General features: G+C 40.1%; 1 protein-coding gene across 2 annotated transcripts in view; it reads left to right on the top strand.

Moving 5' to 3' along the window:
- pm20d1.2 (peptidase M20 domain containing 1, tandem duplicate 2) overlaps nt 1-14,989 on the top strand; it is a 41,352-nt gene that overhangs the window by 11,745 nt on the left and 14,618 nt on the right. For both annotated transcript variants that reach the window (XM_060938084.1, XM_060938083.1), the window contains exons 2-6: nt 2,737-2,823; nt 2,968-3,203; nt 3,307-3,393; nt 5,205-5,338; nt 9,953-10,072. In XM_060938084.1, the coding sequence (XP_060794067.1) occupies nt 2,737-2,823; nt 2,968-3,203; nt 3,307-3,393; nt 5,205-5,338; nt 9,953-10,072 (664 nt within the window). The remainder of the gene's footprint in view (nt 1-2,736; nt 2,824-2,967; nt 3,204-3,306; nt 3,394-5,204; nt 5,339-9,952; nt 10,073-14,989) is intronic.

The raw sequence follows: 14,989 nt of genomic DNA, 5'->3' as shown, positions 1-14,989 counted from the left end.
CACGCCGACTTGTTTTGGTTAAAAGTAGGTCAAACACGCCCCTCGGTGGTCGCATGATATTGTTGCTAACTTGCTTCAGCAATCTCCGGGATTGTAAAATGTGGGCCGCGTTTTATCTCAGCAAAACTTTTACATATAGGATACACGGTGTGTATAGCAGCATAACTCCTCAACATCTCAAAGCTCCAACAGAAATGGAACATTTTTGCCCAGAATTCAACTTTGCAGTCAGAACCTTTAAACAGATTGTAAAAAATGCAAAGCAATGATATTTTATTCATTAGAGTGTAGAGTAAAATTTTGTGGAACAGCTTGAGCCATGGTTAGGCAGAGAAAAATAATCCCTGGTTAAAGTGCATGTAATGCTTTAAAATGAAATATACATACATATACTGTACATACACTACCGTTCAAAAGTTTGGGGTCACCCAGACAATTTTGTTTTCCATGAAAAGTCACACTTTTATTTACCACCATAAGTTGTAAAATGAATAGAAAATATAGTCAAGACATTTTTCTGGCCATTTTGAGCATTTAATCGACCCCACAAATGTGATGCTCCAGAAACTCAATCTGCTCAAAGGAAGGCCAGTTTTATAGCTTCTCTAAAGAGCTCAACTGTTTTCAGCTGTGCTAACATGATTGTACAAGGGTTTTCTAATCATCCATTAGCCTTCTGAGGCAATGAGCAAACACATTGTACCATTAGAACACTGGAGTGAGAGTTGCTGGAAATGGGCCTCTATACACCTATGGAGATATTGCACCAAAAACCAGACATTTGCAGCTAGAATAGTCATTTACCACATTAGCAATGTATAGAGTGCATTTCTGATTAGTTTAAAGTGATCTTCATTGAAAAGAACAGTGCTTTTCTTTCAAAAATAAGGACATTTCAAAGTGACCCCAAACTTTTGAATGTGTGTGTGTGTGTGTGTGTGTGTGTGTGTGTGTGTATATATATATATATATATATATATATATATATATAATATTAGTAATGACCAAAATGAATTAATAAAGGAGGGGGGGAATAATATTAATTGTTTATTTTATGGTCAAGCGCAAAACTATTGATAAATCGCAGCTTCCGGATCTCAGAAAAAGGCAGCCTTGCCCCAGGGCTAATCTCGCATGACATGACACGTGGAACCCTGGTTATTTGGGTCATTTCGGTTCATCTGACTCCGTGCTTGTTTACTCGCTGAAATTGAATATTGTTGTTGGGAGCTTACAAAAATAACGACGGGAAAGCCCTGATTTGTGTTTGGATGTTCAAGTCCATATACAACAGGACATTCAGTTCATGAATTTCTGAGAAATGACACTAATCTAAAGCGACAGTGGGTGAGGTTTGTGCAAACGAAGCGGGCAGATTTCTTGTCACCTGCTAATAATAAATCTGATTCATCAAGTGTTCATCACCACCAGAACGACCACATAGGAATTATTGGAGCAAAAAAGAAACCCATGTATTTAATAAATGACATTTGATCTGACATTTGGACAGATCATCGATTTCCCCTATTATCGCCCACTTCATATTTTCTTTCAGTAATTACACTGAATAAGTGTATGTTTTAAAGATTATATTTCTGCATTTATTGAGGTACATGTAAATATTTTCCCTATATTTTGCAGTGGCCAGCTTATAATAAAAATCCACAAACCAATCTGTGTTTCCAATTCTCTCTGGCTGGTGGTGTGCTATCGGCGGTGAGTGGGACTGTCGTGAACTGAGTGAACTGGCATCTGTTTCTTGTCTTGGGGGCTCGAAAAGATAACCATTTACTCCGGAATATCCTTGATAATCATCTGCCCCTTCATCTGACATATAAGAATCCCAATCACTATCAGAATTCTCTCCAAAACCTGATTCCATATCAAGACTGCTCTAACCACTGCTGCGCACAAGAACAAAATTGATACATGGATTGTTATACGTGTGACGTGACGCACCCCTTCAGGATCTTCCGGATGAGTTTCGGCAGATTCCGTGAAAATCGGCTGATCTTATTGGTTTTCCATTCATTTATGGCCTTTTGGATCAGCTAAGTTTGAAAACACATGGTCAATCAACATAATGATTGTTGCTTTGTAGAAGGAAAAAAAGTGGGGTTTAGGGAGATTACATTCACTTTAAGGTTTTCTAAACTTGGTGCACTGAGAGAAAGAAACGGCAGTGAACCCATTTAGAGCTGAACGTGTTGGCTTGTTTGGTGAACTGAACAACCTGATTCACTGAAGAGATGGAATTCCCATCACTAATCTCAGGATTATAGGCTGCATGTTAAACAGGAAGATTATACAGATTAAATACAGAAGCTTAAACAGGAAGTGCATTAATGCTCATTGAAAAGCATTTCAGTTGAATTGTCACATACTTTTGCTCTGTCTTCAATTCATTGTTTTCCTGTGTTTTGTGCTAATTGTGCCAATAAACAACTTCTTATCTTAACAGCTAGACACGGTTCCATATGGTACATTCACAAATAAAATGATACAATCACATGAATATTCAGCAAAAATGATGCGATTAATTGGTGTCCCATTCAGGGTGTCTTCCTCACGTCCAGTGTTCCCAGGATAGTAGGCTCCAGAATAAAGCAGCTACTGAAGATGAATGAAAGATGCCTGACGTCTCTGTGAAATCATGGCTTTAAATGAAAGTTGGTTTTAAAGAGATAGGAGGCAAGTGGAAAAATACTTCTGTTTTTTTTCTGTTCCTTTTACTAGAGGCCATTCGTATCCCCACTGTGTCATTCTCAGAGACTCACCAGAACACAAGTGCTCTGCAAGAGTTTGACCATCTTATAAAAAGAGGTTAGACATTCTTATGGCCTGGACACAGAGCCAGGCCAAATGTAATTAATCACTAGAAGTTAACAACCATTTGACATTTTTTTTCTTGTTACTTGAGATCTCTCTGCAACTATAAGTTGACTTTTAACTACTTGTCTATTTCAGTCTTCCCAACAATCTTCTCATCCAATCTGGTTAAGCATGAAGTGGTGGGGAACTACAGCCACCTGTTCACCGTGTCAGGCACCGATCCTGAGCTGGTGCCTTACATGCTGCTGGCACATATTGATGTGGTGCCAGCCAATGAGAGTGATGGGTGGGAGGTGCCGCCCTTCTCAGCCAAAGAGCTGAATGGGTTCATTTACGGACGAGGGACCATCGACAATAAACAGTCTGTGATGGTATGGTGGGCCGAGTGGAAAGCAATTTCTTTTTGTTGGTTAAAACAATATTACATTTGTCTGTACAAACTGCTCCTGAATATGATTACATCTGCCTGTGAAGGGGATCCTTCAGGCTCTGGAGTACTTGTTGGAGCGAGGATATGTTCCACGGCGAGGGTTCTATATTGGCCTGGGTCACGATGAGGAGGTGAGACACTCCCATACATTAACAGTCATGTTCCAGTCCCTCCTTAGCAATGAATGTCCCTTTGACCCACATCATCTCTTTTGATTTCACAGCACTATATTTGTAAAATCTATTACGAAGACCCCAGTATAGTACATATTATTAATGAATGAGTCTTATGGAAGTAGACACACAAAATCTGTTCACGTGACTGGAGAGCTTGCTGAGAGCAAGTCTGAGTGCAAAAATGAAGTTATATGAAAGGGCCGGAAATTGTTTGTTGAAAATGTGCATAGAACAGTTTGTTAATGTCAAATAATATGCATTTTACTTTTACATTTCTGTTTTACATTTTAGTCATCAAGCACACCAATAACCGATATTTGGGGCCAGTATTCATTTATCATATATTTGATGCTTGTACTTTGAAAATTTACAAGAATACTCACAAGTACTCAGAAATGACGTTAAATGGACATAATGTTTAATATTAGGACATTGTAAAAAAAAAAAAAAGTACTTTGAACAAAAAACTGTCCGAAAAAGTATACTGATGACACTCGTCATCTGGTGTATGCGCAAGATTTACTTGACGCATGGTCCACATTTCTACCAATCCAGTAGTGTTGTGGACAGGACACTGGGCAAGACTACAGAAGTGTTTTTTTATTTTTATTTTTTATTTTTTAAATTGTGGTTGCATCAGATATGCACATACATGACAAAAAATGCTTTTGTTGGCAAGAAAACAAGTTCAAGTGCCAGTTCCGATAATCAGAAAAATGCTGAATATCGGCTCTGATTATTGGTCAGGCTGATAATTGATTGACCCCTAATTGTTACAATTAAAATAATTGAAATGTGGCATTTATGGTGAATAAAATAAAATGTTTAAGCATGTACTTCAGTGACCATGACTACATTGCACACATTCCTCACACATTTTTTGTGTCTTAAAGGTAGACTGCCTTCCAGGTTTTTCAAGTTTAGGTCATAAAAAGAATTTTCCCTGACACCCAGTAATTTTTGTTTAGTGGACCGAAAGCTACTGAATTCGAATCACAGACTTCCAATTTTATTAGTTTTTTTAAAAATAGAACAATTAATTAATTTAGGGCCATGTGACCCTAAATTCTGCGCTATTTTTTACTGCTTCACCTTGACCCAATTCACGGTACTACATCATGCATCACATGGTGGGCTTTCCCCGTTCGTGCAAGGCATTGTGGGATACAAATTTGAAACAGGAGAGAAAAATGGAGGACGTGAGTGTGCGAATGAAACTGGAAAGACTGAATACAGTAACGGAAAGCGAAAAGAAAAGACATTATGTTGCAAAGGAAAGGAAACGCAGGACCAAACTAATAAATATCGGCGGTCGGTGTATAAATAAATATCGGCACCTCGGTGTGATCAGCTGTTCGTTTAGCGACAGAATGATGTAACTGTCAGTGCACGGTCAAGGTAAACCTGTAGATGGCAGTAATGCAACACTGTGGATGCCAGCTGCTATAAAACCCAAAAGAAGAAGAAAAAGAACCTGCGCATGCTCGCACGGACTTCCTCTGTCTGCTTGACTGCGCAAAGTGAGCGATTTCATGCACGTTATTTGCTAGGGAATCCCCTCAAATTAAGTAACTTCCCAGGCACAGAATGGCCTGTTTTTTTGTGAGATATTACAGAAATAAACATCTATCACAAAGACCAAATTTCAGAGGGAACTAAATTTCACCGAGTTTATGAAATCGAAAGGCCGTCTAGCTTTAAGCAAAAACAAAATGATTGCAATTTTGACCTGATGACTGGTTTTTTGTTTTTTTTTGTCTGGACAGGTCAATGGCTATGCTGGAGCACTAAACATAGTCAAAGTTCTACAGAGTCGTGGGGTGAAGCTACAGTTTCTTGTAGATGAAGGCTTTGGAGTACTGGATGGAATTATAAACGGTCTGAATGGACCAGCTGCACTGTGAGCTTTTTTTGTTTAATGAGCCATTTCACTTCATGATCTCACATACACTAAGCCTTAGAATTACTGGCACCCTCAGGGCTCAACATTAACTTTTTAATCCAGTCAGACAAGCAGCAAGATTTTTCACTTGTCCTGACCATAACCTTTTTATTACTATGTATTTACGAATTCAGTGAAAGGAAAGTGGTTAACAAAGTTTATCGAAAAGCAGGTATAGTCATGATAATCATTTTGCTTTAATGATTTATAATTTTTCAATAAAACTCAAACTTTAACTGTAACAATAAGCAAAACTATCCAGTGCCCTGTTATAGTGCATGTGTTGTTATAACCCGTTACCTGATATGCAGTTTTAAAGGGGAACTGAAGGCAATTTTTTTTATCAAAATTCTATTTATCTCATTTTATTAAATATAGGAATGCATTTTTGATAACCGTTTTGTCACTGCTATAGCAAGTTGAGTGTTTGAAATATGCTATTCAGTCCATATGTCAAAGCAATGACCGTAAACGAGATTCGTTGAGACCTGTGCGAGACATCGTAGGATGGAAGTAAAACATACGGCAGAAATCATAGTGACTAACATCTGCCAACGTTGTCAAAAGACGCGCACGCCCACTTTCGAATGCTGATGTAATCAAGCTGGAAGTTTTTTGTGTTTTTTTTTTTTTATAGCAATCAGGAAAGTTTGAAAAAGTAGGCAGTAATCGTCATTTAAACTCGCTTTTGTGCAATATTTTATTTGGAAAACAGTTCATTTGGTGGAATAAATGTGACACAAGATGTTGAGTGCGTGTTTTGCACCTACCGGTAGTTGTGGTCTGGCTGACACTTCACGTTTTGAAGTCTCGCACAAGTCTTGTGAAGATTGTGCGTATAAGCGATGCCTACTGTGGACCAAACGAACTAAGTTCAACATGGCTAAAAACCGAATAGGCCGATAAGTATAATATTTAATTGCAATTAGTTGCCAATGCAAATCGCGATATAAGGTTACTAAAACCGAAAACATAATTGAATAACATGTTAATTAAGAAATAAAGCAAGTTTAAAATTACTTCAGTTCTCCTTTTAAGAGCTATATTCACCCAAATTCAAAGCTTCTGGAGGAGATAAAGTTAAATCTTGATTAATCCAGTAAAATTTGAAGTATAAATTAATTTAAAGACAGATTAGTAAACCTTGTGGTCACCAGGCGAAAGGAGACTCCTTTTTTTGAGCCACTTTGGAAGGAACTTGCATTTCCTTTTCTTTTCATATGTCTGTTTGGTTTCTGGTTGTCCTTTTATCTTTTTGGGGTTGTCGCCATTTTCACTTTCTTTCGACGAAATGACAATCATGTTGTGAATGAAAACAAACCGTAAGTGAGTTCAGCCCTGTCGTCAAATTCCCATGAAATATTTTATGACATTTGTGATGGTTAATGTGAACCATATAAAAGAAAAATACAGTGGATGTCAGGATGAAATGAAGATTCACTACAGATATTTATTTTATTGGGGTATTTGATCGCCATTTCTCCGATTTCAATGAATCCAAAGTCTAATAATTTATAATTAGATATTACGACGTGGTTATTTTTACACACGCACCTGCTGTATTCGGCTTCCCCAGAATTTTGTAAAACAATAACATGGCCGGATCACTGAGGGGATTGAACTAGTTTTGTTGTAACCTTATTGATGTAACTCTTGAATAATTACTATAAAAACGGTGATTTTCAACAAATGTCCAACTTGTCCTGTCAGACACGCAGATGCGGATTTGACTTGTCCGGACCAAACATTTGGTTGTCCCGGACAGTCGGACTACCATTAATATTGAACCCTGACCCTGGGTAAAGGTAAAAAAGGTTATGAAAAAATGTATTTGAGATTAATTACCTTAACCCCCCACGAAAAACATAAACGAAATATAACCATTAATTTAAGTAAATGTATTTTAAAAATAAAAACACAATTACCTGTGTCAAAAGTATTGGCTCCTGCACTATATAATAGTACTTTGTAGACCCTCTGTTCGCTAACATAACAGTACTGAATCTTCTGCTGTAATGCTTGAGGAGCTTTGAGAATACAGAATAAAGAATTTGAGAGCACTCCACAGTACAGAATCTATCAAGATCCATCAGGATCTTCCCACATGTTTTCAATGAGGTTTAAGTCAGGGGAATGGGATGGCCACATCAGAAGCTTGATTCTGTGATAATTTTTGTATTTGGGTCACGGGCGATTGCTCTAAGACAACGAAGGAGGCTCAGCCTCCTCTAAAAATGACGAACATCGTGTAGGATGAATTGCGCTAGGCTTATGTTATAGCCGACCTTATAACATTGCTATTTCAGATCCAGAATCATAGAAATATATGTGCTCAAACCAACTACAGTGCGAAATCATTCCGTTATAACTTTCCCCAGTTCGCCTAATGTGCGCGTGAGTTTTTCCCCCTCGTGACAGCGCGATGCAGCCCAGCCTCAGTGGACTTCAATGGCATTTGGGAGCTATGCGCTTTCAATATCAAAATGCAAGACGGTTATTGGACAAATACTGCGAAAACGCCTGCCCACCGGACTCCCAGCCTCACAGTGGGAGGGACATGGCAGTTTCTGCGAGGAGACTGGTGATTGGTGAAAGCGGCCGGATATTTTTTTTGATTGACAGCTTGTTTCAAATATAGACAGGCAGCGGTGAACCTCAGTTCAGTCCCATGCAGATTCGCAAGTGCTGTGGTGTATTGTAAAAGATCAGCTTACATTTCGATTTCATTCATTACATACGGTTTCTACCAGCTTTTTTAGTTTGTATATATTTTCATTGTATATAAAGTGTAAATATAGTGTTGTCAAGTTTGCTATCTTAGTTCCAGAAATTTTGGTTATTTGAGTGACTGAACTTGAGGGGGCTAGTCAGCTAGCAAGAAAGCTGCGCACGGATGCCAAGCATTGCTGATTTAATTTTGGCGAAGCCATTTGCCAGTCTTCCTTTTGAGGAAAAAAATTAAAATTAAAGAGCAGGGTAGACCAACGCCTCAAATTGACTTGGTGAAAAAAGTAGGGAATAATACTCGTTCCTTTCAGCTCTCCTGGTACGAGAAAGTGAATTGGCTAACAGCAAGTGACCCACATCAACAACAGTAAATAGGCTACTTTAGTAATATGTCATGGATGGACCAAAAATATAGAATCTATTTAAAATGTTTATGCTGAGTATATTATATTGGAATATATATTTTTTCTGGATATGAATTAAACACAGCTACAATTTGGAAAACATTTTTAAACAAAAACACAGCCGAGAACATTTCACACTACAGACCTGGATTAAAAGTGAAGCGTTATCAAAATTGTCAATAAAACATTTCTCAGTCAAAATAAGTAAAATATAGGGAAAGTGTCATTGAATGAAATGTGTGGCACCCAGCTCTATGTTTGGCTCCCCAAGATCAGTGCTTGTGCCTATTCCAGAACACTCTGCTGTTACTGCTGAGGTTCCTGACAAAGAGCTGCTTTCAATAATGATCAATTTTTAAACATGCCACAATTTTCTCATTCTCATCTCATTATCTCAAGCCGCTTTATCCTTCTACAGGGTCGCAGGCAAGCTGGAGCCTATCCCAGCTGACTACGGGCGAAAGGCGGGGTACACCCTGGACAAGTCGCCAGGTCATCACAGGGCTGACACATAGACACAGACAACCATTCACACTCACATTCACACCTACGGTCACCAGTTAACCTAACCTGCATGTCTTTGGACTGTGGGGGAAACCGGAGCACCCGGAGGAAACCCACGCGGACACGGGGAGAACATGCAAACTCCGCACAGAAAGGCCCTCGCCGGCCCCGGGGCTCGAACCCAGGACCTTCTTGCTGTGAGGCGACAGCGCTAACCACTACACCACCGTGCCGCCCGCCACAATTTTAAAATATAAAATATTAAAATATACCCCCCCCCAACACCACCATCATGTATATTGGACAGTAGGCTAATGGGCCAAAAGAACCTGTTATTTCACAGTTTGTGGCCCTGCCAACAATCAGCCAGATCAGAGGCAAGAGTATGGGCAAAATTGATGTGTTTTTTCTTTTAAAATCTGGAAATATCGTAACCGACCAGCCTCCCCTGTTTGAAAGACTACCAGCCGCCACTGTTTTGGATGTATATTTTGGATAATTTTACTGCTGGAAAATCCAACTATAAACCAGGCATAGTTTCTTGTGCTTGGCAGCCAGATATTAATTTCAAATTTTGGTTCTTCATGGGGTCCATAATGGCACATACCCTAAGAAGATGCACGAGGCCTTTGGAGGAAAAACAGCTCCACAGCATCACAGATCCTCCACCATATCCAGCAATGGGGATTAGCTTATTTTCTATCCTTCTATTTATGCCAAACCAGCACTGAGTGTTTGTTGCCAAAAAGCATCATTTCTCTCATATTTTTGGGGTGAGATTAAGCCAGTCAAACATAGACATTTCCCTAGGCTTTTGAAACCCATCTTTACCATGGGTGCCAATAGTTCTTGAGCTGTATCATATGAAATTATCCTCTTTGTTCTTTTCAGACTTGTTTGTCCAGGTGTTTTTCTCATTTCAATATGTATGTTGCAGGATTGGTATCAGTGAGAAAGGGCATGCCACGGTAAAGCTCAGTGTCACTACCGAGCCAGGTCATTCCTCCATGCCTCCAAAGCAGAGCAGCATTGGCATCCTAGCTGCTGCAGTCACAAGGTGAACTCAAACCACACAATCTGGTAGTATCATACTGTGCTGCCTGAAAGTTTGTGAACCCTTTCGAGTTTTTTACATTTCTGTCTAAATATGACCTAAAACATCATCAGATTTTCATACAAGTCCTAAAAGTAGATAAAGAGAACTTGATGAAACAAATGAGACAAAAATATTACAATCGGTGATTTATTTATTGAAGAAAATGATCCACAGTGGTTCCCAAACTTTTTTTCAGGGGGCCCCCTTTTTGACCTATGACTATTTTTGCGACTCCCCCCAAACCACCACCACAGCTTGGGTATTAATGTTGCTGTGTATAGTAATAAACTTCAAAGACATTATTATTATTATTATTATTATTATTATTATTATTATTGTAATAATAATATCAATCTTCACAGACATGTAAATGTAGCCTTGTGGCTGAAGTTTTATTTTTTGATAAATTCAAACAAACATTGCAGAGAGTATGCAAGGCTACAAGCCTTGTGGCTGAAGTTTTTTCGTTTGATAAATTCAAAAACATTGCAGAGTAAACAGTACTGCATATCCCAAAAGCAGAACATCAAACATTCAACTTGTAAGAATACTAAAATTCCCCACCCCAAAAAACGTTTTTCAGTGACTTGGGTGTGCTTGCTTTTCAGCACAGAGTTTTTCAAATCTTGGTGACAACTGTGAGATTGCCACCCTCAGTTCGCTTTCAATGTCCAACCTTGCCCTGTATTTGTTCTTGATGGAGGCCACTGCAGAAAAGCCCGCCTCACAAAGGTAAGAAGTGGCAAAAGGGAGGAGTATGGACACTGCCTTTCCACCCAGCAGTGGGTAGTCTTTCTCCACCCCAATCCAAAAGGCAGGCAGTGACTTGGCCCTAAACTGCTGTTTTAATCCTATGTCTGAGGTCACATCAATGAACTGCTCCTGCTCAGCGACACTGAGGTGAGCAGGTGTCCTTCCACTGAAGGGGTCTGTGAGCCATTCATAGTGTGCCACCGCATCTGTCGCTGGAAAGTACTTATGAAAATGTTGTTGGAGGGCAGAAATGTGCGATTGAATGCATGGCAAGATTGTGTTCTGACAGCCGGTATTTTCGAGAAAGGAATGCAAGTTCTGAAATGAATCTGTGTGTCCCTCCTCAATTCTCTGCCCCCACAGTTCCAATTTCTTTGTGAATGACTGCATTTTCGCTGCAAGTTGAGGGAGGTGGGTGCTGCGTCCTTGCATTTGCAGATTTAGCTCGTTCAATTTCTGGAAAATGTCACTGAGGTACGCAAGCGCCAACAGAAACTGCTCATCGTTGTAGCGGAGTGCAAGGGCATGGCCCTCCTCCTCGAGAAAAATCCGTATCTCCTCTCGCAGCTCAAAAACTCTGCTTAGCACCTTCCCACGTGACAGCCATCGCGCATCGCTGTGAAACAGTACTGCCGTGTGCTTGGATCCCATTTCCTCACACAGCACGGAGAAAAGCCTGGCTTTAACAGGGCGCGTTTTGATGTAATTGACAGTTGCAATTAGGTCTGTCATCACCCCATTTAGTTCGGGACTCAACTGTTTTGATGCTAGCACTTCGCGGTGAATCATACAGTGAGTACACTGTACATTGGGGGACACACGCTTTATCAGCGCTTGCAGTCCACTTCGCTTCCCAGCCATAGCCTGAGCCCCATCTGTGCACACTCCAACACAGCACTCCCGTTTCAAATTTGCCTCTCTTAAGTAAGCGTCAATCACTCTGAAAAGCTCATCAGCTGTGCCTCGCGTTTTCAGTTGTTTGCAGAATAGAAGATCCTCTCTCATGTCATTGTCCTCTGCATCAATGAAACGGATGTATGTGATTAATAAACAGTCCCGGTTGCTGTCAGTAGCTTCATCGACCTGCAGAGCAAACCGTGTGCTTGCACGTACTCGGTCAGTTAGCTGTTCCTCAATGTCATCTGCCATATCATGTATGCGTCTTCCAACAGTGTTATTGGAGAGGGGAATTGTCTTTAATTTGTTTACGATTGCCTCATCGCCCATGGCCCTTACCATTTCTATGGCACCGGGCAGGATCACCTCCTCAGCATCTGTGTGTGGCTTCTTGGTCTGTGCAAGGAGGTAGCTAATTTTATATGAGGCGAGCTGAGCATTGGCAGTGACAGAAGCAAATTTTGTGAAGGTAGTGCGTTGTGCACGAAATTTTAAAAGCTTTTGTCGAAAGAATTCAACTGGCTTATCCTTACAATCGGGGTGTGTTGTGTCCAAGTGACGTTTAAGCTTGTTTGGCTTTAAACTTTCTGCCGCTAGCACCTTCATACAGAGAACACACTGCGGTCTTTCCTCACCACCCACCAGTGTGCTTGTGAAGCCCATTCCGATGTATGCATCATCATACTTCCTTGTTTTTGCTACTTTAGGAACAGAAGTGCAGGGTAACTCGCCCTGTTCAGCAGCCCTGCGTTTTGGACCGACGTGTAAAAACTTGTCCATCATCAAATCATCGTCGGCATATCCATGCTATGCTAGCCAGGGCCGTCGCAGGGGGGGGTGCGAGGCCCTGTGCGAACTTGAAATGCGAGGCCCTAATCTTTGACATGGATGCGTAATTGCGCATGAATAACAGTCGCACGGATGCAACTATTCTAGTTCTATTGCACGCATAATCTGGCTGCAATACGTTTTATCAAGTAGAATAATACAGCATAATCATGCACATAGTCTCAGCTATGACTTTTTGCTATTTATTTCAAAGGAAAAAAAATCAACTGTGCAACGAGTGGCTACAGTACATCAAGTCAGTTCAGTCACTTTATTTTTGGCATCTTGACATTTTAAACAAGCAGATTAGGACACTTTTCATTCATTATATACATTTATTAATCACAACTATACACAACTCATTTTACTTATTATTTAACTTATTTACAACACTAACCAGAACAGATGAGATGGACTCACCATGCGTAAACTGCGCAGAAACTAATCACTTCAGAGTCACTTTCCTTGCCTTCTTGGCCGCAAACTCGGCTCTGCCACAGCGTCGGTGTGCGTGATGGAGATGCTAGTTGCTGCCACAGCATCACTGGCAGTACTGATAAATTTATCCAGCGATCCCCGCAGTAACTTGTGAAATTCCTCCTTCTTTTTAAATTTTTTCCTCTTCTCAGCACCCGATTCGTGCTTGCGAAATCGGTCGCGTTCTCTTGCCGTCGACATGTTTACTTTCCCCCGCTTTAACTTTCCTCCTCTCCCGTCTTCAGTGAGGACGCATTACGTAATGACAATGAAAAACTCGCTTTGTTTGGATTTGTTTTTTATTTGTTTGTTTGTTTTTATGTGACATCTCATTGATACAAAATCATACATAACTAATGTATTTATTTAAAAAAATAATAATAATTAAAAAAAAAAAACACAGCAAGATTTAAGGCACGAGGCCCCCTAGTGGCGCGAGGCCCTGTGCAGTTGCACAGTTCGCACAGCCTATGGGACGGCTCTGATGCTAGCACGCTTCATTTTCACAGTATTCAAGGGCGGGGCGATTATGAGATTGAGATTTGAGGGCGGGACAAATATGGAGTGAAAGGGGGTGATGGGGTTCTATTCACAGGCTGAGTGCTCTCTGCAAACTAAGTGGTTATGGTGCAGTATAAACATTCCGACGGCTGTATTTTTTTGGCAGTTTTATGCAAACAGTCCCGTCTCTCCGCACCCCCCCTGCAGTTCCTCCGCGCCCCCCCTGGGGGTCGCGACCCCCAGTTTGGGAACCGCGGCAGTATTACATATCAGTGGGTGGCAAAAGTATGTGAACCTTTGCTTTCAATATCTGGTGTGACCTCCTTAGGATTCAATAGGATGAATTATACTGGTTTAGTTGTTAGTCTATAAATATATCTGACTAAGGAAATGCATGAAATGCTTTCTACAAAGTTTCATTCATTCATTCATTCATTCTTCTTCAGTAACTGTGTTATCCTGGTCAGAGTTGCAGAACATACCAGGGATGGTGTATTACCCATCACAGACCACCCCATACATATTCACACATTCTTGCTCACATGGAAGCCATTTAGCATAACCACTCCACCTACCAGCATATTTTTGGGAGGAATGCTACCATGCTTCCCTACAGAGAGAGATGTTTTATTTTGCTTTTTGCAATAACATTTATTGACACACAAACTTGCAACCCAAATTCCAAAAAAGTTGGGACACTGTGTAAAACATAAGTAAAAACAGAATGTAATGATTTGTAAATCATGGAAACCCTGTATTTCATTGAAAATGGTACAAAGACAACATATCAAATGTTGAAACTGAGAAATTTTATTGTTTTCTGAAAAATATATGCTCATTTTGAATTTGATGTCAGCAACACGTTTCCGAAAAGTTTGGACTGGACAACAAATGACTGAAAAAGTTGTGTAATGCTAAAAAAATTATAATAAAATAAAATAAAAAATTGGTTAATTGGCAACAGATCAGTAACATGATTAAGTATAAAAAGAGCATCCCAGAGAGGTGGAGTCTCTTAGAAGTAAAGATGGGGAGGGGTTCACCGCTCTGTGAAAGACTGCATGGGCAAACAGTGCAACGATTTAAGAATAACATTCCTTAATGTCAAATTGCAAAGAATTTGGGGATCAGATCATCTGTGGTACATAATATCATTAAAAGATTCAGAGAATCTGGAGAAACCTCTGTATGCAAGAGACAAGGCTGAAAACTGACATTGGATGCCTGTGACCTTCAGGGCCTCAGGCAACACTGCATTAAAAGCAGACACGTATCTGTAGTGGAAAACACTGTATGGGCTCAGGAACACTTCAGAAAACCATCGTCTGTGAAAACAGTTCGTTACTGCATTCACAAATGCAAGATAAAACCAGATATAAACAATATCCAGAAACACCGCCACCTTTTCTGGGCCCGAGCTCT

Source organism: Neoarius graeffei, chromosome 13, assembly GCF_027579695.1.
Source record: "Neoarius graeffei isolate fNeoGra1 chromosome 13, fNeoGra1.pri, whole genome shotgun sequence".
Lineage (NCBI taxonomy): Eukaryota > Metazoa > Chordata > Actinopteri > Siluriformes > Ariidae > Neoarius > Neoarius graeffei.
Note: the sequence above shows the minus strand (reverse complement) of the source record. Positions and strands in the feature narration are given on the sequence as shown.